General features: G+C 34.4%; 1 protein-coding gene across 1 annotated transcript in view; it reads left to right on the forward strand.

Moving 5' to 3' along the window:
• Window positions 1-24,464, forward strand: part of SEMA3D (sema domain, immunoglobulin domain (Ig), short basic domain, secreted, (semaphorin) 3D) — a 201,857-nt gene that overhangs the window by 95,307 nt on the left and 82,086 nt on the right. Inside the window, exons 5-6 of the mRNA XM_011927680.1 lie at window positions 15,359-15,421; window positions 23,845-23,964. Of these exons, the coding sequence (XP_011783070.1) occupies window positions 15,359-15,421; window positions 23,845-23,964 (183 nt within the window). The remainder of the gene's footprint in view (window positions 1-15,358; window positions 15,422-23,844; window positions 23,965-24,464) is intronic.

The following is a 24,464-nucleotide window of genomic DNA, read 5'->3' on the forward strand; positions in this document are numbered from 1 at the left end:
GGCACTCCCTAGTGAGATGAACCCAGTATCTCAGTTGAAAATGCAGAAATCACCAGTCTTCTGTGTCGCTTGTGCTGGGAGTTGGAGACTGGAGTTGTTCCTATTCGGCCATCTTGCTCCGTCCCCTAATCAATTAACTTTTAAGTAGTTCTTTCACACGTTTTTAAGGTCCGCTAAAGGAACAGGAGGTATTGCTTATAAAGGCTCATACTTAATAAAAAAATTATTTCTGCAAATGTATACACATACATTTCATGTAATCTGTGTTTTCAGATGAAAAATTGAGGGCTAAAACACTGCTAACAATTGATTTTTACTTCTCTTAATCCAAACACACTAAGAAGCTCATATGATTATCTTTAAAAAAATTAAAGTTATCTGGTAGCCTGGATATCGTTTAATGTAAAATAAAATAAGCAGTTGATTATGTACTAGAATTTGAAAGTTTCTCCTCCATTCTAATGTAACATTATAGCTCCATTCCATTTTTTTCTTAAGGCTGTATTTTTTTCTTCAGGAATTTCTTTTAAAAATACTGATACTCCTAGCATGAGCCAATCGATGGCATCAAGTAACATCTTAATTTTCAGTAAATATCTTAGCAGGGGATGACATGTTTTATGAAAGTGGCCAAGGAAAAAAATCTTAGTTAACTATGCAATTTTGCTTTAAGAGATGCCACGTAGCTTAAAAGGCATTTTTTTTCCAAATATGTATCAGTTTTACTATACTAGAAAAAGCAATTCATACTTTTAAGGGAATTTGTTCTTGTTCTGTTCTCTGCCTTCAGCGATTGGAAGAAAAAGTCCCTTTATCTGAACTGAGTGTATTAGATCATTGCTTAAAATAAATTCTTATAGCATAACTTCCTGCTGTGACTATTTTAAGCAAATCTCTCTTTGGTGATGTTTCATGCATGAAGTGTGCTAATATTTAATAAAGTAAATGTTTATGAAGTATCAGTTTATCTTATGATATCATTAAAATAAAGTTATTTGAATACATTATAAAATTAGATGTTGTCTACATAACTGATATTTCTTTATATCTCTATAAAATGTATAATTCATAAGGCGATTATGTATGCAAAGGTAATAATTTATATTATTTAAGTATGCACCATTCCAATTTATATAAATCACTCCATTGCTAAGGATACTCCACAGTAGCACATAAGTGTCAAAATGTAGTGCTTTAGCAGTGTTTAGACCCACTTGGTTTGCACTGGCTCAGTGCCCCCCGGCAAAGATCCAAACTCTCCTGTGGAGGAAACCACACATGTTGGGACTCTAAGGGTCTGAAGGCTGTCCTTTGTACTCTTTAGGTTAAAGCAACCTACAACATATAATTGAGTTATCAGTGACTGGTTGGTCTTTTTTTTTCGCTTTGGAAAGTTTAAAAAAAAATCTGTAGAAAATACTCGAAGTTAGCAAAATTTACAATATATGTGAACTTTGAGGTTTTGTACAAACAAGGCTGTGCCTCTTGAAAAAAAAAGGCCATTATCATTCATATTTGCCATGGGCATTTAGCGTAGAATCACTAGAAATTATAGCAAAATCATTCACAAAATGTGTTTTGTAATAATTATTTAATTATTCTTTTTTTTTCTATCTTTACTGTTGTTCAGACTAGATTTTGAGTCTACTAGAGTGAATAGTGCAGGTATATAATTAGTAAATATTTGACAAATACATGATCGCAGAAGAAGAAAGTCATAATTAATTAGAATTTTGGGGAACATTTCCACTATCTAGAAAATAAAAATTAAGTAGACTGAGTTGTTTTTTTGTTTCTGTTTTTTAAATTCTCTGGCATTTAAAGAAGATCGATGAGATTATGACCTTCTTTTTGTCTTTTCTGAAATTTTTCTTGAGAGAAAGGACTCTTTCTATAGGGACTTAGACTTAAAAGCAAGTATAAGCACACATTGCAAGGATGTGACACCTCACAACTTCACCATTCCGAAGTTTAACGATTCCAAATTTGGTCCCAAAGGCCTTTCTTCAGCTAGTGAATACTCGTGGACTCCTTCTCTGGGACGGAGTCTGGAAAGATGATGCTTATTGATTTGACGGTCCCTTCCCCCAATACTAAATCAAAATGGAGCAATCAGAACCACCCAGAAGTGATCACACTGCGAGAGAAGGACATGGATCTAGAACGGTATTTGCCATTTCCGACACTTTTGTGTAGGTTGAGTTTCTCCAGAAGCCAACTCTGAGATGAAGATTATATCATCAGAGAGTGTTCTTGGAATCAGCCCAGTGGGAGGAAAGCTAGGAAGCAGTATTAGGCAAAAGGAGATTTGAGCTGTGACACAGTCCCAGCAAAAGCCTCAGCTGACAAGCCAAGCTGATAATGTGGCAAACATTTCAATATATTTTTCTAGTGTGAGTGATAATACCATTTTTAACTTAGTTTATCCTTTTCTCCTATCTAATCTGTTCACCACAACCATGAGAGTTATCGTCACAAAATTAAAAGTCTGAATGTGTCTCACTCACTTATACAACTCTGGCAGTTTTCCCTAGCAACTTGAATAAACTCCAGGCTTCTTACCATTGACTTTTTTTTTTTATTATTATTATACTTTAAGTTCTAGGGTACATGTGCATAACGTGCAGGTTTGTTACATATGTGTACTTGTGCCATGTTGGTGTGCTGCACCCATCAACTCATCAGCACCCATCAACTCATCATTTACATCAGATATAACTCCCAATGCTTTTAAGTCTCTTCCTAGCACATTTCCATCCTGTTTCCAGTCTCACCGTTAACTATTCTTCATTGTTCTCTCACATGCACTCTATTTTCTGCTTCTCTCTCCCCACCCTACTCTTTCTACTTTACTCAAAGCATCCTGTTTATTCTTCATAAAGAATTTACTATCAAGTTCTGTGCCTTTTCTAATACTTCCTGGATTTCACTTTCTTGCTCATTTCACTGCTCTTCATTCTTGAAAGACTTTATCAAATTATATTCTTTTGCTCTCCAAGGCTTCACCTTTTGCTCTCCAAGGCTTCCCCTCACCCTTGGGAAATTTAAGTGTTCTTTACATTTACTGGAGCATTTTGTATATTTATGTCAATGTCAGATGTCCTAGCTGATAGTGTTGTCAGTATTGATTTGTGTCAATATGTCTTCATCCACATTATACATTACAAGAATAAGGGGATAATCTTTTATGCACTTCTGATTCTCTTTTAGCACACTGCACAATGTCTGATACATAAAATACACTAAGTGGTGTGTTTCTCTAATTTTTTTGAATTTGTAATTTTGTTAGTTTTCCTTTTTTTGAGTAAGAAACCACTCTATTGCTTTTATCAATTAGCATGGAATAGATAGCTAACAGAAAAAAAGACACCTAAATTTGAATTAAAAAATAAGAAAATTTGTCATATAAAAATATGTTCAGAGTTTGAGTGACTACAAAGATGAAAATATCATCTGCTTAATGATGTTATCGAGGACCCAGTTCTTTCTCTGTCAGCCATCCTTGGGGTTCGCATTATCTTTAGGTTGGTAGCAAGATGGCTGCCACAGTTTTCATGGGTCACATCCAGACAAAGAAATATAAATGGAAAAATAGATAATCACTTATATCTCTTTTTTAGGAACAAACATACTTTTGTAAAACCCTTTCTTTCATCTCATTGGCCAGAAATATATTAGTTTCAACTCTCAAACTTGCATGGAAAGGAGGGTAACTATAAGGTGATTATATCAATCACCTCCATTTGAAGGAATATTTAGGAACCAAACACTTTGAATACAACATTTACAGAGAGGGAGCAGAAAATAAACTTTCTTTAAAAATTAATTGACTTAGAAGACTGATTTTTCCTTTTTCAGTTTAACACAGGTAACGCAAGGGAAACATAAAAGTTTTCTCAGCCAAACAAAAAGAAGAGGATATATTGCCTATTTGGAAAGACTTATAAAGATTAGCTAGTTCTACAAGAAAATTATCTGGAAGAATTTATTATTCTTTCAGTACATGGCCTCGGAAGGTATTTGTTGCCAGTAAAAATCCTAAAAATGATGTAGTTTTTTCATCTTGTGTAGTAAAAATTGAAAAATCTGCTAATCCTCATAAATAATTATTTTCCTTCACAAGAGTTTATTTGCCTCTGCAAAAGTTTTCTCTGTCTTGATTTAATATAAACTTCATGAAATCTGGTCTGCTGCAAATCTTTTTAATTATGGTAGTATCATGTAAGTTTTCTCCCTTTAATATTTTGACTGTTTTGGGGAGCTGACTTTGATGAGAAAGAGTGGATTGTAACTTAGTTCAAAGACTTACATAATATGTTATTCTATAATCATAGTATTTAGCATCATATGCTAATTATTTAATGTACAGAGAACACATTTTTAAAAAATCAAATAACTACATATGACTTAAGCACCATTTAATATATATCTTAGTGTAATTATAAATAAAATAATGCTGCTTTTCTTGGTTTGGTTTTGTCAGTCTCTGCAGCCGAAACAACTGATATGCATTATAGAAATAAAACTTGGGATACTTTATAAGTGACTACACTTTGAATATTTTTTCTTTTGCCCTTCTACTTGAGCCAGCATTTCTTTTTCATTTGGTTCAACAAAAATCCATTGAGTATCTATTATTATCACTAAGCATATTGTAATAGAATATAAAACTCAGATCTTGTCATTGCTCAAATCCTAGTTAGGGCAACAAGGCATAATACAGTTACAAGGAAATTTAGAAAATTTTAAATGTGCAAAATAATAAGACAGATCACATATGGTAGAAACCCAGAGAGAGGAAAACAGTTACATGTTGTTCATGGTTTTGAACTAGCACAAGGTGGATGAGTAAAATTTGGATTAATGTTAACTGGTTAGTTTAAAATGTTTGCATTTAAATTTTGAACTTGGGGTTTGTTGTTTCCTTGTTGTTCAGTTTGAATGGGGAAATATACGTTTGAAAAATGGAGCAGAAGAGAGTCTATTCTCTATTCTCTATGTAGATTTCTCACTTGATCTTAGCCAAAAGGCTGAGAAACGATTGTATGTAGATTTCTCATAGTTTAAATTAAGGGAGCTGCATTTTCCTGCCCCAGCCCTTAACAGCCTACTCCATCTCCTTAGTTAGAGGAAGTATGTAAAAGAAGAACTTTTAATAGTCCTTCAGAAAGGTGGTCAACTGTGAATAGACATTTATATCTATTTATCATTCATTTACAAGTGATGCATTAGAAGCCTGTTCAGTGTAGATATTATAATAATGAATGTGTTTGACATTTGTACATATGGTTTAAGGACCCATGGTTTCCAAACAAATGATTCGAAACTACATAGTAACTGTCAGTTTGACTACAAGTGAACATTCTCTACTTCAGCCAGCCTTAAGTAGTCCTAGCAATAATTCATATAAAATCCAGAGCCCTCTCTATGTAAACTTCAGGAATAATGTATACAAACTGAAAGTCTTCCTCTCCCTCTTTCTCACTCTTTTTTTTTTAATGGAGTCATAGTTGATGGTAAAAAAAATATATCCAATACTCTCTGTTTGGTTATGTTACTTAGTTGGACTTCTGAGTTAATGAATTATTGGGATCCGTCCATATGAAAATGTTACTTATTTTGGAAGCAGTTCAGACCTGCAGGGATGGAACGAGTCTCTAAACTAGTATGAAAGCAAAGGGTCACAAAGAGAATGACATGACTTACCAAGCTGAGTACTGCTTTTGTGTCTATATTATTCAAGGATTTATTTGTTGGCTTGCTTTCTTTCTCCTTCCTTCTCTTCTTCCCTTCCTCCCTTCCTTCCTTCTTTCCCTCCCTCCCTCCCTCTCTCCCTCTCTCTCCTTCTCTCTCTTTGTTCGCTTTCTTTCTTTCTTCTTTTCTTTCTTTCTTTCTCTTTCTTTCTTCTCTCATCCTTTCCTTCCTTCCTTTCTTCCTTCCTTCATTTCTTTCCTTCTTTCTTTCTTTCTTTTTCTTTCTTTCTTTCTTTCTTTTCTTTCTCTCTTTTTTTTTCTTTCTTTCTTCTTTATTTTTGTATGTAATTGTAAAAATTACTCGGATTACTTGAAATCCTTAATACTACACCCTTATGTTTGAGCATTTATATTTTGAAAATAACTAACTTAAATGAGTTTATAATTTTACATATAATAATTTTCAGTGGACTATTTAAACACCCTTCTTTGCCTAACATAAAAAAAGCTTTGTTATTTCCCTTTCTTTAAGGAAGTCTACAACAAGACTTTTGATACATGAGGACTCTACACTTGCTTGTTTGATATTAAGTATAAACAAAAATACTATTATAAATCAGAATGATTTTCTGACTCCAGTTCTATTAACTTACTCTATGGCTAAATAAGACATTTCTGCCTAATGCTTTAGCTTGTAAGAAGTCTATTATATAGTGGGAAAAGAATAGAATAAATAACCTTCTCACTTAAAATCAAGTTATTGGTAAAACAAAATTGTCAGTCTTTTAATTCTTATTTAATACTTGAAATTAAGAAAATATAAACACATGGAAAGCATGTGGACAGCCTAATAAATTAACTTTCAGTATAAGGCACCCTGCTTAGATTCATGGGATTAATCTGTTTCCATTGCCTGCCAAGCATATGCTATCTAGTAATCACAGAGCTAAAACAATCGACTCGTTCATGGATGTGCTGGCTCTCTAGCCCGGGTGCTCATGTGCAGGTCCCATCTGGTCACTGTAATGGACTGTCGGGATGTTGTCAGACTGCTCAGACCTCGCCAGAACTCTGACAAGAACTCCTTCTCTGTGTCCAATTCTATGGGAAACTCTGCAGATCACTTTTCAATGAATAATTATTGAGCGCTCACTATGCTAGGTTCTGTGCCAGGTACTAAAGGTGGTAGGAAGAAAAAGCAATGTTCCTTGACACCGGACATCAGTGCTTATTAAACTTCAGTGAGTCATGGATTAGAGGTGTTGAATAGTATTCACTACAAAAGTTTGAAGTCCATCCACAAGAATAATTGGACTGCAACTTCTAAATTACTGACCATTTGTGAATTTCTTCGAATGTATTTTAATTTGTATGGCATATTAGCATTTCTCTCTCTCTCATGCAATACATATTAGTAGGTTTTGTTTGTTTGTTGGTTGGTTGGTTGGTTTTATGAGATAGGTTCGCACTCCTGTCACCCAGGCTGGACTGCAGTGATGTGATCTTGGCCTACTGCAGTGTTGACTTCTTGGACTCAAACAATCCTCTCACCTCAGCCTCCTGAGTGGCTGGGACTACAGGTGCTTGTCACCATGCCCAGCTAACTTTTATTATTATTATTTTTAATAGAGACGGGGTGTTGCCACATTGCCCAGTCTTGTCTCAAACTTCTGGGCTCATGCAATCTGCCCACCTCACTTGTAATCCCAAAGTGCTAGGATTACAGAGCATGAGCCATGGCACCCGGTCTTGCAATACATATTTATTGAGGTTCTACTATATTCCTGATACTCTTCTAGATCCTGAGAATATAGTGAAAAATAAAACAGGTCAGACATTTGTGCTCATAGTGTCTTCAATTTGGGAATGGAGAGTTAATGGAGAAAAAGAAACAAATAAAATAACACTTATTGTGAAGTGTTATGTTAAAAAATGTGTGGTGTTCCTGGGAAACTACTTCAGATTGTTATTAGGAAAGACCTTTCTAGGGAGATGATAATAAAATTGGCATTTGAACGTTTCTTTCAAGTGAGTATTAACTTGGTGGAGATGATTTGTATTTTAAGGCTGGGCAGCTGGGACTCACACCTACCTAAAGTCACAAATCAAGCGGCGATGCAGTAGGGACTCACATTCGCATCTTCTGATTGCACTGCATTTAATTGATCTTCACACCTGGGAAAAGGTCTCAAACTAAACTTACTTTTGATAAAGAAAGTACCAAATGGATGTGATAAGCAAAAGTGTAGTAGAAGACAGAGATAGTGGTAGAAGGCTAAAATGCAGGTGAGGCTCCTGAGCTGAGTCGGGAAACGGGAAAGACAATTGGCACCCAAGTCTTCAAGAAGAAATATCATGGAAAAGACCACTTTAGACTGTGCCTGGAACTCCGTCTTCTGTATTGAAGGACATTTTCTTGGAAAATTTGTAGGCTTGCCCTTATATAAAAATCTAAAAAAAAAAAAGTGGAGAACTTAAACTTCCCTTCTGTAACTTAAACTTCTGTCTAGGCCAGGCCAGTACCCACTGTGCAAGCTTTACCTTTGGCGCTGTTGCTCTTGTTTTGCAATAGGAAAACATCTCCCTGTCCTGGGAAACCAGAGTAACCATTGCTCTTTTAGTTGTTCAACTACTTATATAGCATTCAGAGTGACTTTTTTTTTTTTCTTTAAAGACATTCAAAAACTTGTATCCTGTTTTTTGAAAGAGATGGCCACTATCTCAAGGGTTCTGAATTTTTGTCTTTAATGAGGTTCTATGAACAAGTTTCAACTTCCTTTTGTGTGTCTCATTCAGTTGTTTTGACATCTCTGAATTAGGCCAAGGGGCATTTGACAGACCATGCACTTGCTAACTTGAGACAATTAAATTGCTTCTCCAAAGATGAAACAAAGAGAAGATATAATTAGAATTTCCTTTGGATGTTGTTATAAGGTCTTATCATTATTTGAATGTTTCTGTAACTTACCTAACGCTGAATAATTAAAAATTAATTGTCTGACATTTTCACCTTACTGTTCATTAATTATCTAAATCATGAATGAAACAATAATTATTAGGGATACTGCAATATTTTGTGAGTCCCTTCTAAGTATTTTTTTCAAAGTGAAGTAAAAATAATATTAAAAGGACAAAAAGTTATTTTGGATTTTGGACAGAGATAAGCAAATCAAATCAATATAACTAGATCACAGCTTGTATTTTAAATTCACATAGTTTCCACTACATTTTCGTAAAAAATATTATTAAATCTTTTTAAGAATATGTTTAAACTATAACTTTATGCACAAAGCCTATTTAAGGAGGAACTGAAGACAATTTTTATTTCAGTAATATGGTCTCTTTTCGTACTAGTAAGCTATACAACTCTGAAAGAAAATATACAGATATATGTTTAAACAATAATATTTGAGCCTTCCAAGGTTAGCATGAAAAAATTAATCCTGGCCGGGCGCGGTGGCTCAAGCCTGTAATCCCAGCACTTTGGGAGGCCGAGACGGGTCAGGAGATCGAGACCATCCTGGCTAACATGGTGAAACCCCATCTCTACTAAAAACATACAAAAAACTAGCCGGGCGAGGTGGCGGGCGCCTGTAGTCCCAGCTACTAGGGAGGCTGAGGCAGGAGAATGGTGTAAACCTGGGAGGCGGAGCTTGCAGTGAGCTGAGATCCGGCCACAGCACTCCAGCCTGGGTGAGAGAGCAAGACTCCCTCTCAAAAAAAAAAAAAAAAAAAAATTAATCCTTTGCAAATGATCAATTGTGAAATACTATAAAGGCAACATAAATACAGTAATACGGGTAAGTCAGTAAATTATAGAATATGAGGACTGGCTTATGAGACATACTTGTTTTACAGTGTTGACCCATAAACTCTTATTTCTAAGTGAAGAAATGTTATAAATTTATTTACTTCTGTTTGCCAGTTTTCTGTTATCAACTACATCTATAAGAATTAGCACTCAAATTAAAACTAATTGGCAAGTATTGTTTAATAATTGTTCAATTAGTAATTATACCCTGAATCAGTAAGTTGAGAGGAATTCTTAGGTTCTTCTGGATCCACAGAAAAGATCTCCATTTGATTTCTGATGTCTCCTGCACGTGGATAGATAGCAACAGTGAGCTCTCCGCATATTTGCAGTCCTTGATATCAAGCTCTAAGGTCCCAAAGACCACAACCCACCAAAATTATATCCTTAAAATCTGTATCTGGTGCATCAGCACAAGGTTAGTTAAGAATTAGTGTTATGTGGGAATATTTCAGAACAATTAAAACCTGGCCATTAGGCAATGGCATCTCTGCTTCTGATATGACTCTCTTTGATAAGTGAAGGAAAAATATCTGTGGATGACTTTCTAAGGGACAAATACAGTTGCATCAGCTTTTAGAAACGGGGACATGTGCTTTGTTGTGTGCTGTTTCATGCAACTTTTAATATGTCAAGATACTGTGTGCAAGACACACTACAGTGCAAGAAGATTTATGTGGCATTTTATTGCCAATAAATTCAAAATGCAGTAAGAATATTAATAATCACTGTCTCAAAATTGTTCATATTAACTATTGATCCTGAGGGTTGACATTTAATAGATAATGTGGATATTATATTTTTTAACTATATCATGTGACTTTTGTCTAATAGTGACAGAATCTCAAAGTGTACTGACTAGGCTACTAAAATAATCTAAGGAACACAGGTACGTCTTGGGCTGTTGTACAAAATATGCTGAAACTTCAGCCTATATGTGAAACATATCTTATTCTGTACCCAATCACCCTACAGTTAACATCTCTATTTTTCCCTTTATATAACTGTGTGTGTCTCTGACTTTCTCTCTCTTAATTCCCCCTCCACATGCACCTATAGACACACACACACACACACACACACACACACACACACACACACACACGGGGCGAGGAGAGAGAGAGAGACTAGAAAAATATGAAAATAGTGGAATGCTATTATATATGTGCGTGTATTGTACATTATATGTCGCATTCTATAAACATTATATATAATGTGATATATATACATATAACACTTCAAAAGATTATTGAAAACTTTGCCAATTCTATGTAAGAATGAGAGTGGATCTTTAAAAACGAATTCGTCTTGTTTTTTGTGTTTTTAGATTGAATTAAGGGAAATTCTGTCTCTTTAAATTATTTTCCAATTAGAAATAAAAATGAATATTTTTAAAAATTTTCTTTATTTTTAATGACTAGGTAGTCTGTAAGAAAAAAGTCCACCACAAATCATAATTAAACTGACATCTTTTCAATATTGACACAGCTATAATGACTCTTTTTCCCTTCTAAGTAAATGTTTACAGTCTAAAAGACAATCAGATATATCATGGGTTGTTTTTATTTAAGGTAATTCTGTTTGTGATTACTAAACCTTGGCAGCATGTGTCAAAATAAGCCAATATGTAATTTCAATAAATCGTTATTTTTGAAGGTTTCAATTTTACGTTAAGAAGTAAAATTTTCTTTATGATCCCATCTCAGAATCCCTGTGCTTATATGTAACATTTACTTGCTAATCAAAAAGTCAATTCTCTGAAGCTTGTAATTAGTTGTATGGCTTCATCAACTAGGATGATGCAACTCAAATTACAATTATGTGACTTATAAGCAATAACTGAAAATGTACAACAAAAACATTAAAGCATCTTTTACAGATTTGTATTCCTTTACAAAGAGAATAAATGTGCAATTGCTATTTTGGTGTCAAGTCCCTGAGACAAAATTAGAGTTGAAACTACCTAACTAAACCAAACTATTATATTAGAGTTGAAACTATTAAGAGCAAGTAATTTAAAGCAGAGGCTCAAAAGTAGAGACCGCTAAAGACGCTGTTTACCAGTAAGCGCTCCATAGTGCTCCTTGGGCACAGTGGTTTCATCTTGTGTACTCTTTTCTCACTCGGTCTCTCCCGTCCTGACTCGGATCCAAGCACCCCAATTTTACACCTTGGCTGACATACAGAAGGCCCTTCATAATAGTATGTCTAATAAACAAACAGTTAATGAAGAGTAACTACTTGATGCTAACTTTGAAATCTTGATTTAGATTTCAAAAACGATTGCTTCCGCATTTTGTCATTCTTTAAATAAGCCCCTTCTCTTAGAATTACTAATGAATATATTCACACTTAATTTTGGTGGCATAATTTATCTCATAATTTAACTCAATCACCCAATACTATGATTTGAAGTAAAAAATAAAACCCTTAAAACCTTTTATCCTTTCTAAGACTCATTTACTTAATATGATTTATATATTTTTGTTTCCTACATTATTAATATTTGTATGATATGTAATTCTGAACAAATCTATAGATATTTGTCCTATACGTATTCCTGAATTGTGATTAAACCTGATTGTCATCTAAAACAAACAAAAAAGAACAGGATCTTTCATGCTGAAATGATTCAAAGAAATATTAATCTAGCACCATAGCAAAGACATGGAATCAACCTAAATGCCCATCAGTGGTAGACTGGATAAAGAAAGTGAGGTACATGTACCCTATGGAATACCGCCCAGCCATAAAAGAATGAAACAGATTTTGTCCTTTGCAGAAACATGGATGGAGTTGGAGGCCATTATCCTTAGCAAACTAGCACAGGAACAGAAAGCCAAATACTTATAAAATGGACTTCTGTGTGTCCATGTGTTCTCTTCACTTATAAGTGGGAGTTCACTGATGAGAATACGTGGACACATAGAGGGGAATAACACACAGTGGGGCCTTTTGGAGGGTGGAGGGTGGAAGGTGGGAGAGAATCAGAAAAAATAACTAATGTGTACTAGGCTTAATACCTGGGTAAAGAAACAGTCTTTACAAGAAACCCCCATGTCGCAAGTTTACCTGTGTGACAAACCTGTACTTGTACCTCTGAACTTAAAATAAAAGTTACAAAGAAAGGGGGAAAAGAAAGAAAATATTCTAAAAAAAAAAAAAATTCTAGGCACAAGATCTGCATCAATAAATATATTTTGAGTGCATTAAAAAGATTAAATCAATTGACAGGTTATGGATAAGTAGTCTGTGTACTATTTTCAGTCCAATGACATAAAGTTGTCCTTTGTAAAATCACTGTAATATTGAAGAACCAGCAAGTACAGCATTTCACTTTTGCAAGATGAAAAAGTTCTAGAGATTGACTGCAGAACAATGTAAATATACTTAACATTACTGAATTCTACACCGAAAATTGTTAAAATGATAAATTTTTTATGTTATGCATTTTTAACCAAAATTAAAAATAATAATAAAATTGGACCATTGGAGGGGGGAAAAAGTGAGAGGATACCCAGAGATCTCATAATCTCATATCTAAAGCAAAGACTCTGAATTCAAGATGCAATTTTTTTTTTTTTTTTTTTTTTTTTTTTGGCAGAGTCTTGCTCTGTCGCCCAGGCTGGAGTGCAGTGGCGCAATCTGCACTCACTACAAGCTCCACCTCCTGGATTCACGCCATTCTCCTGCCTCAGCCTCCCGAGTAGCTGGGACTACAGGTGCCTGCCACCAGTCCCGACTAATTTTTTTGTATTTTTAGTAGAGATGGGGTTTCACCGTTTTAGCCAGGATGGTCTTGATCTCCTGACGTCGTGATCTGCCCGCCTCGGCCTCCCAAAGTGCTGGGATTACAGGCGTGAGCCACCACTCCCAGCCAATACAATTTTAAAAGAGCACTAAGTCCACTATTTTTGCTAGCAATGATGAATAACAAAGGAACAACCAAAACAAAAATAGCAAACAACACTGGAAGAAACTCTCCAGTTTGTGGCCAACTGCGGTGTTCCATCTGGATTATTAAGTTATGGCTTCACGATTCTGGGTTTACGACTAACCATTGTCCATTGGTCCATGCATTGCCCATTTTAATCTATTTGCTAACTTACATTAATCTCTTGTTCTTAATTATGTATTAAACGCCTGAAAATGTACCCTCAAACACAAATGCTAGAATCTGATAAATAACCTGTTTCTTACCACCAAGTCATCCTTCCCCTTGTCTCCCATTTTGGCTGGCCATTTTTCTAAATGCACCCACCTATACACCTGAAATGTAACCATTTTATTTTAGTTGCTTTTAACTTTAATCTAAAGCAAGATCGTGCGGTTTTCAATTTGAGGACATATTCTTTTTTGACCTATTACTGAGTGGCTAATTTCCATTCATATTGCTTTTCATTGCTGTAGCTCATTGATATTTGACTGCTGGCTGCTATTTAAAGTTGTGTGATAGTAGAACTACAGTGATTCAAACCATTTCTGAATAAATAGCATTTTCTGGTCTTCATTATGCACCTTATCAAGGTTAGCTCATCACTTGGGCCTCCTGCTGTCCCAACCACCTGCCTATATACATATCTGGATTGTAATTTGTGAGTCTTAAGATCTTCTCTAAGTAAACAATCTTGCTTCTGTTTAAAATCTCAAAAATTTCATTGTATTTGTTTATTTTGAATGCTATTCTCTATTCTTTATTTAGAGACATAAAACCCTAAAATTTCACCACAAAGATAATATCATATAAACATTGATGACTTCTAAATCCTTTGTTAATTCCAGGTTTAACAAATCTCTTTCAGTGTATTCCCTCAGGATATTTTCTTTTTTTCTCACCTATTAAAATATTTTCTGCTACCATTGGTAAGAAACATAATAAAATTCTGTCCGGAACTCCTGGAGCATATATTATAAGATTTTAGAGCTTGCTTTTCTTGTTCCTTCCTGCTTATAGCTTAACAGAGAGCATTTCTTTCTGTAAGCTAATGAAGTAACATAGCTGTTTAAACTTTATTTTTCAAAAACTTTCTTACAGAATTCCTACAAAAACTTCCTGACAGAATTTAAAAGAAAGAAAGAAAAGGCTTGAACACAAGATTGTGAAGCATAATTAAAAGCTATCAACCAATGAGTTTGGAACACTTGAGTTATATAATGGTTGAGACCCCTCCAGTTCAGGAGTCAGATGGACTTTGAGTCAGACTGTGGCTCTGCCATAAGTGTTGTGGTCCTCAACATGTTATTTAAAGACTATGGGACTAAGTCTTCTGATCTCAAAATGGGAAGAATAAGTACAGCCATCTCAGAGGGTCATTGTGAAATTTAAATAAGACAATGCTTATAAAACATTTAGCTAAGTGTCAGATGCATCTGAGTTCCAAGCATGTTAACTATTGTCAACAAATTCACACTGGTCCTTGGCTTGAAGAAAGAACTTATGCTCTGACAGAGAGTTGTTTCTAACACTTCATGGCACATGTTTATGATGTACTGCTACTCTGAGTAAACACAGAAAAACATGGTACATACAGCCTCTTATTTAGACAAATGCTCATGTGAAAGTCTGTTGACATCATGATAAAGCTTGTGGACCTCTGAACATAATGTATCTACTGTTACATACATTAAATTAGAAACTAGAAGATTAACAAAAATGGATAGTGCTAGACACTTTTCTTTTAGAAACTCTCAGAGTGGCTTTGGGAAATATTTAAATCTCAGATTTCCCACATTGACTCTAACAACATGCTTAATACCCATTCTTCAATTTCACACATCACTCTCTAATCAGAATTGCAGAGTGTTAGGGTGTTTCAGATATTCAGATTGTAACATACTTTGAAATGTTTTGCAGATTTATTGGCCTGCTGCAAAGGAACGGGTGGAATTATGTAAATTAGCTGGGAAAGATGCCAATGTAAGTATGAAACTTTAACAATTATCTTTGTAAAACTTCTACTGATATGAGAGTAAATATTTATATTGGGCTTTATTGAATTAATGGTATTAGTGTATTATTTTTCAGACTAAACTAACATATTCCATGTGAATATTACTGTGGAATAAAATATCTCTACCTTACCGAAAGCCATGATATTATTTATAAAATTTAAGAAATCTAGAAACATTCTAATGTATTAATTCTAAATATTATTTTTGTCACAAAAAAAGATTAGAAACACATTAAAATATTCAAAAATAAACCATCCAAAAGATTGTAGTTGTAGGAATATGTATTTTTCATGTATGCACATGTATTTTGTAAGTGTACATAAAACCATCAGTTATTTTAGCATCACACAGAATTGATATGTAATTTCAATTGAGTTGAAATTAAAATATCTATAAGAATTCCTTTATGTAGTGACATGATGGAAAGAACAATAAGAATTAGTTAATAATGAATGACAGCATTCTGGCATAAGAACTAGTAATTACATAAGAACTAGTAATATGTAATAAAATTTACATATTAGTAATAATGATTACATAAAATAACTCATAAAAGACAACTAGAGGGTACTAATAGAAGCTTTTAGTTTAAGCTGCCTTGAAGAGCAGAGAAAACCCTTAGACAAGTATGACTTTTCGTCTCCGGGATGGTCTTATCTACCTTGATTTCTGCACTGTCCAAGCTGTCCTGCATGCTCCCTTTAATCGTGTTGCCTGATTTATCTCCAGCAATGAGGGCCATGACTCTGACTGGCTCCTCTCCTCATCTGAGTGCTCTGATTCAGGCCAGATATTCTGTCTTCTGCCCTGACTTCTTGCATTATGGTAATGGGGAGAATTGCTCTTTTTTTTGGCAAAATAAATCACATTCAAGTTGTAATCCAAGATGACAACAGGTCGTAACCTGGGGCAGAAACATGGACATCTTGAGGCTTCTTTTGCACCATCCTTTAATCGTACCTCTAACCACAATAATGCAGGGGTATTAAGCTCAGTAATACCGTCATATTTAATAATAACAAATAGTGTTTGTTATATGAAAGGATGAATAAAGAATCCTCTGTCAACATGATATAAATAAAACAATATGACATATAATGCCTAATGATGTGAGGAGAAGCTTAGACAGCTAATAATCTCAGACAACAGGTTAGTTCACTCATTTCTTACTCATTTATTCAAAAAAATATTTTTAGAGATCCTAAATATGTATATGAAATTCATATCATAGCTGTCCTCATGCAGCTTTCAATCTAATGGGGGATACAGATATTGCTCAAATGATGACTTCTACATAGTAACTACAAAGCAAAATAATTGAAATGAAACAAAACAAACTTGTGGTGACCCCTGACTTTATATTCAGTTATTAACAGAATTTAATGTCATCCTTTCAGGCATGTTTATATTAGCAGAAATATATCAGGGAGTGTTAACATAAAATGCAATGGGAAACAGTTTTTCCATTTCGGCCACTAGAGATGAAAGAGATTAAACTATTCTGTAATGTATTCTTCTTCCTCCCATGGCTTTGGTATCTTCATCCAGTTCAATATTCCAACACCAAACAAGTACCCAGGTCTGCAAAAGCACCAATACTTTACTGAACACTCATAGAGAAAAAAATGCTTTGGTTATGAGAGTTTTTCAAATTATTTCATTTAATGGACAGTATAAGCATGGCATAACCACCATGAACGTTTTTATATTTCTGTTTCACCAGTATTGAGTATACAATAAGGAGGCAAGAAGGAAAAGGATGTTTTCAATTGACTCCAATAAACTGGTTTTCCCATGGAGTAGATCAGGGATAAACAGTCAAGGTCAAAGAGTCAGTGAAGGTTTAAATTCTGACAGTGCTCTCACTTGGGTATGTTCACTAATTCCAGTTACATAGTAACTTAATTGCCTCTCTTATTAAGTTAAAGCAAACGGAGATAAACTTTTCTGGAGGTGATATCCTTGACCATGTAGGATCGTGTATATAGAACATACTATTCCAATTTGGTCGTAATTGTGAGCTAGCAACCACCTCTAACCTTTAAGTACATTTGCTGCTAACCCAGGATTAAACATATGAGGAGCTTTTTGCTTTTTGCTAAAGTCTGTAGTTTGCTGTTGAATCATGTAGTGATAATTTTTAATTTTTGCCTCATTTTAACTTGTTCCTTTAAAATAATGTTTCATTTTAGAGCTACTAATAATAGCTAACACTTTTGTAGCAGTTACCATGTTCAAGGAACTGTTTTCAATGCTTTACATTTATAACCTCATTTAATCCTTACGACAACACTATATGCTAGATTTTATTATTATTTTCTATTTTCTGGATGAGAAAACTAAAGCCAAAAATCTTAAATGGCTTGCCCAATATCATGCATCTGGTAAATGGTAAAGCCAGGGATTGAATCCAAAAGTCTTGCCCCAAGGTCTGTGCTCTTACATAACTTTATAAAATATACATATAAGATCCAAAAACTATATCCTTCAAATTATTTCTCTCCGTAATATCACCAGAACATAGATCCTCATTTTTAACAGCCTTACATAGATTTTGGCCGACAGAAAACTGAGACAGCTCTGTGGTTTTATTGACATCTTTTATTATGTTTGGCATTACCCTCTCTCCTCCTTTCTCTCTAGTAATTTTTACCTACTTCCCAAGAGTGTGTTTAGGATTAACAAGTGTTTGGAAAGACTGTCCCTTTACACAAGAGTACTATATAACTGCAAAACAGTGAATTATTTACCCTAATGAAAGTTAGCTAATTGGGGTGGGGATAGTAGAAGATGAGGAAACAAAAGGGAACTATTCCACTTAGTTGAACATAGTGCCCAGTTTAATCCAAAGTAGGGTAGAGGTGACAGGAAGATATTTGGTAGTATTTTGCTTCTATTTAGTGGAAAGTTATTCAAAAGAAAGTAACTAAAGAAATGTCTTTAGTCCTGACTATATAATTGTGGGTTCAACAGCTTACTCCAAGCAAAAGAAACCACAGGGTGAGGGTAGCCTTGGCTCTGTTTGTCAGTTTAACCACAGAAGGGCACAGCCTGTCCACACAGACATTACACAGAGTTAAAGCGTCTTCCGGAACTTCACTTCTTTGATTATATCCACCCTCCTTCCCTCTCTCCCTTCTTTCCTTCCCTTCCCTCCCTCCCTCCCTCCCTCCCTCCCTCCCTTCCTTCCTTCCTTCCTTCCTCTCCCTTTCTTTTTTTCTTCCTTTCTTTCTCTCAAGAAAGTCTAAAACTAAAATAGAATGTTCATTGTAGAAAGTTTGCAAATTATATACAAGCAAAAAAAGAAAACACAAGTCATTTATAAATACCTCCCCCATGAACACTGACCAGAGATAACTGTGACATTTTGATGTTTTTCTATCTTATCTATTTACTATTTTTCAGTATGATATCATTGTATACATAATCACTTAAAACACTTATTTTTTTTACTTCACAGACTGCCATGAGCATTTTCCCATGTCATTAAGTTCCTTTTTATAACACTACTTTTAATAGTTACACTGCATTTCTTTATGTATTATTTCATCAATCCCCTATTGTTAGAAGTTTGGTACATATCCAGTTTTACTATTGAAAATGACACTGTACATGAAAAATTTTTATGTAAATATTATGAACATCTTTGATTATTGAGTAGACTTTTATTAGTTAAGAACATAAAAATTTTTATAAATATGTTGCCAAATTGCCCTCCAGAAAGTTTATGCCTCATATGCTCTAACCAGCATTATGCGATCAACGGAGGCTGTATTTACCTACTATACCATTGTTAATATTGGATACAACATACAATTAATGCTTAATACAAATGCATATGAATGAATACAATATGTATATTCTTTGCCAATAAAAAGAAAATTATTTTTGCTGTTTTAGCTTGAATTGTTTTCATTACTCTAAACATCTTATATAGTTGTAAAATAAAATTTTTAAATAGCATATCCCTGTGGCCTGTATTTTTTTAAATTTCCTGTTTGCCTTTTTTGTGCTAATTATTTACAGATTTATAAAACATATATATACACACACACGTATATGTAGACATATATAATAACATAAATATGTATAGAGTGTACATAAAGTATAATGCCTTGTGTTGCAAGCATGAAAAACATATTCTTTATCATTTTATCAGTTACCTTATTTGATGTATAGACTTTATTTAAATAGTCATTTCTATCTTTTTCTTTAAAACGTTTTCTTTTGCATTTTTACTGTAACTGATTATTGCTCTGTAGAAATCTTCACTGTTAGATCTCCCATTTTTAATTATAAATGTGATATATGAGTTCTTCTATTTTTATTTTGAAGTGTTAACCATCTATTAAATAGTTTTTTTTTTGTTGTTGTTTGTTTGTTTGTTTTAGACAGAGTCTCGCTCTGTCACCCAGGCTGGAGTACAGTGGCTCAATCTCAGCTCACTGCAACCTCTGTTGCCCGGGTTCAAGTGAGTCTCCTGCCTCAGCCTCCTGAGTAGCTGAGATTACAGGCACCTGCCACCACTCCCAGCTATTTTTTTTTCTTTGTATTTTTGTATTTTTAGTAGAGAAAATTCACCATCTTAGCCGGACTGATCTTGAACTTCTGACCTTGTGATCCACCCGCCTCGGCCTCCCAAAGTGTTGGAATTACAGGCGTGAGCCACCACTCCCGGCCCTATTTTAAAGATTTTAAGACCTAAACTGATATCTCTGCATCCTGGATCCTGTCTGAGAACTTCTAGACAAGCCTAACATGTAGCACAGAGACAGATGTAGGTGAAAAGTCAGAAAATGTTTGATAACAATATTCTGCAACACACATTAAAAATAAAACCAAATAAGATTCCTAAATCATTAGTATCTTCTAATATTTAACATAAATAAATTAAAATTAGCTATTGTAAGTCAATTATCATAATAGATACAAAGCTGTTTTGGATTTTATTGGACACTTCGTACGTCTTGAGAATTACAAGTAGTTCTATTTTTCTATTATCTTTCCAGGTATCTGGGGAGAAATTGAAATTCTAAGTGTTAATGCATAGACTAATATGTTTTTTGCTTTTTTTCTCTCCAAGTATGAATTCATCTTTATACTTGTCTATTTAGTTATTTATATATGTATGAATATGTCTGAGAGATAAAATATTGAAACATCTAATATTACTTAAGTTGATGTTTGCTTTGGTTCTTTCTCTCTTCTCCCCCTCTTCCCTTTTTCTTTCTCTCCCAGTGGGGGTAGGGTAGGGCCTATGGAAAGTCATGTAGGTAGGAGGAATAAAGGAAGGAAGGAGAAATTCAATACTTTTCCTAAGTTGAATATATTATTCCCTGTGTTGTTTGGTCACATTCAGTGATTGACATTGTGAGCAATAGCTGACAAATTAGCTTTCAGGGAAAGTTACAAAGGCTGCTTCTCAAAGTTGTCTTTCTTCATGCCTCACAGAATTACACTACCATTGATAGCCTTGCTGGTCACTAAGTGAATTAAATCAAGTTAATTATTGATCATGCTAGTTAAACAAATCTTTGAAACTTTGTGTATAAGAATAAAACAATACAGGATTTCTGAGACTTAAAGAAGTGAAGTTATGAATTGAAAGGGAAGTCATTGTAAAGTTTTTTTTTGCAACAAGGATTGTTTGGCTTAAATGTCAACCTCAGCCAAAATTTAAAGTGGGAGACCTTATCTTTCACGATCTCTGTTCACAGGTTTCTTTTGCTCAGGCAGCCAAGGCTTTTCTATTGCCTCTAGGCTACTGAGAGAACCATCCTCTCTCAACTTCCCTACAGAAAACTTTGAGCACAACTGACATTTTTGTAAACTGTGTCAGATAATTCAAGATTCACCCATACTTTTTTTATTATTATTATTCCATGTCAGCCCAATCAGACAGAAGGAGGAATTTCATAAATTAATCTGAGGTATGCCTTGTCAAGTCAGGAAATTGGCATATTAGGCTACTTTCTAGGGCTAGCACCATTTTAATAAAGTACTCCTAGAAAAGTGAAAGGAAATGAAATACTTTAGATGTGATTCAGAATTTTTTTTTAAATAATCACCGAAATTATATCCCCACTGTGTATAAAATGTTACCCTGGATCATATTTGTCTTTTTAAACAGTGCTGCGTCACTGGTGGCTTCTAATCTGTTTGACTCCATAATTTAAAATCTGGAGAGGGAGTTATATTTCTTTATCCAAATATTTATTTCAGAATCTTGCAAAATTACTTTCTAAATTCTAACTGAGCTTTTGAAAAAATGATGAACTAATTGGTGGTGAGTCAGTCCTCCCTCACTCCAGCCAAATGATTTTACTGTTCCCTGCCCTGTATGCTCTCCCCGATGCACTAACATCTTTGTGCAGGAAAAACAAAGGAATACAAGTCTTTTCAAAAAGCGAGCATGAGTGAGCAAATTAAAGGCTGGATTATAAAACTTCCTACTCTAGCCATGAGGTCATCAATAAAATTTACCTGGTGATCAAGTACATTTTCATACTTTTATCTTATCTTTTCTCATATTACTTTGTCTTCATTGTTTGTTCAAAATTATTAGTATTGACCTGCCACGGTGGCTCATGCATCCAGGGGATTGCTTGAGGCCAGGAGTTCCAGACCAGACTAGGTAACAAAGCAAGACCCTATCTCTACAAAAAATTACAAGAATTATCCAGGAGTTGGTGACTTGCACCTGTAGTTCCAGCTACTCAAGAGGCTGAGGCTGGAGAATTGCTTGGGCCCAGGAAACTAAGGCTGCAGTGAGCCGAGATCGCACCACTGTACTCCAGAAGCCTAAACAAACAAACAACAAACAAATATATATATATATATATGTGTGTGTGTGTGTGTGTATGTGTGTATATATGTGTGTGTGTGTGTGTGTATGTGTGTATATATACGTGTGTGTGTGTGTGTGTATATATATGCCAGTTGAAACGTTGTAGCTCAAAATCAGGGTAAGGAATACACAAGTATTAAATTTATATTATTTCACTTAATCTACATAACAGCCGTAACAATCCTATCAGTAAGTCATTGTCTGCCTCTTTAAAAAATTTTATTTCATTCTAAGAAACACCCTACCAGTTAGGTTATCATCTATTGTTGGGGTTTGTTTGTTTGTTTTTAATATATTCCTCCTAGGAACCCCAACAACAACAGTGGACCATTAGGTCCATGCCTGATTGGTGAGTAACCTATGGCCACTTGGGCAGAAATAAGCTGAACTTTTTCTATGAAATCCAGTGGTTTATAATCAGATTACCAACTTCCTTAATAACCCAACATTTGCCTGTCTCCTGGGTAAAGTCAATCTAGAATAAAAGTGTACTCCAGCCCAGTGTTTATTTAGGTATTTTTGGATCTAAGAATCATGAAGCCATGGTTAAGAAATTGTATCCAACAATTATGTAAAGATACAGTATCACTTGCAGGAGATAGACTGAAAATAATATATAATAACAAGAATAAATACTTTGAAAAAGAGAGAGTCACTATTTACTGCTATCTGAAGCATATAAAATAATTAAGTTCTAAAGATAATGATGACATAAGGAAATATTTTTAGGCATAAGCTTATGCAAAACAAAAATGAAAATTTCTTCAAAAATTTGACTTGGTGTAAAAAAAGTCCATGAGAAAAACAGGGATTATTGAAGTTAACCAGAAATAATCTGATTCTTAAAGGCTCTGAAACATAGGAAAGTAAATGGCAAAAAGTGGTAGGGCATCTGGTCAATAAGAATAGAATACATAGGTAGAGATGCACGTTTGCGTTCAGTGTTTTGTTCAGTGTAGCTGAGACAGATGACATTGCACACAGTAGTAGCTATATAGTATAAATTATGTGGTAACAACAGATCATGATAGATTTTGTGTTCTACGTATTTCTTGTAGAAAGCAAGGATACCAGGTGTGGTTGTTGGTGCCTGTAGTCCTAGCTACTTGGGAGGCTGAGTAAGGAGGATCTCTTGAGCCTAGGAGTTTGAGGCCAGTCTGGACAACATAGAGAGTTCTCATCTCTAAAAAAATAAAAAAGAGAAAATTTTAAATATGGACGTCTAATTCATATTCTGTTTATATCCGTTTTCTAGGCCTCACTGAGTACCACTTTAGAGGCTTGCATTCTAATTAACCCTAATTCTGATTAGTTCAATGGTTTTATAACTTCGAAAATCTAAAAAGCTACTCCTTTATGCCATGGTTTCTATATTTGTCTTGCCTCCTTTGCTACAACAGATGTCTAGAATTTCTCATAAATCTTTTTCATTTGTGCTCTTATTTTTGAAGACTAATCTACTTGGAAAACAGGTGGCATAAATGATAATATTTCAAAAACCTGAATTGTGTGTTAATGCTTTTAATTTTTATGCCCAATAGACAGAATGTGCAAATTTCATCAGAGTACTTCAGCCATATAACAAAACTCACATATATGTGTGTGGAACTGGAGCATTTCATCCAATATGTGGATATATTGATCTTGGAGTCTACAAGGAGGTAAATAATGAAAAAGCATGAAAAGCATAATTTATTGTAATACGTTGTTACTTAATTCCTATGACATAAAAGAGGCAGATTTGAATATAAAGACTGAAATATATATGGCCAGGCATGGAGGTGCATGCCTGTAATCCCAAAACTCAGGAGGATGAAGTCAGAGGGTCCCTTGAGCCAAGGAATTCAAATCCATCCTAAGCAGCATAATAAGATCCTGTTTTAAAACAAAACAAAACAAAAAACGAATAGTTTATGAGCAATATAGTAACTTATGTTCTTAGCCATTCTAGGGAGTCATTTTCACCATATACTTGATCTACCTAATAAAAATGTTTTTCTATTAAAAGTGGTTTTTAGCAGGATGATCAAAATTAATAGTGTAAAATGTTAAAAGCATTTGTTTTTAATGGGCTCCATGTATGTCTTTATTTTTTCTTGACTTTCCTTTTTAACTAGATATATATATAGAATGTTGTCATTGGTAAAAATTCATTTTCTAT

The sequence above is a fragment of the Colobus angolensis genome, unplaced genomic scaffold (genome assembly GCF_000951035.1).
Source record: "Colobus angolensis palliatus isolate OR3802 unplaced genomic scaffold, Cang.pa_1.0 Scaffold74, whole genome shotgun sequence".
In the NCBI taxonomy this organism is placed as follows: Eukaryota; Metazoa; Chordata; class Mammalia; order Primates; family Cercopithecidae; genus Colobus; species Colobus angolensis.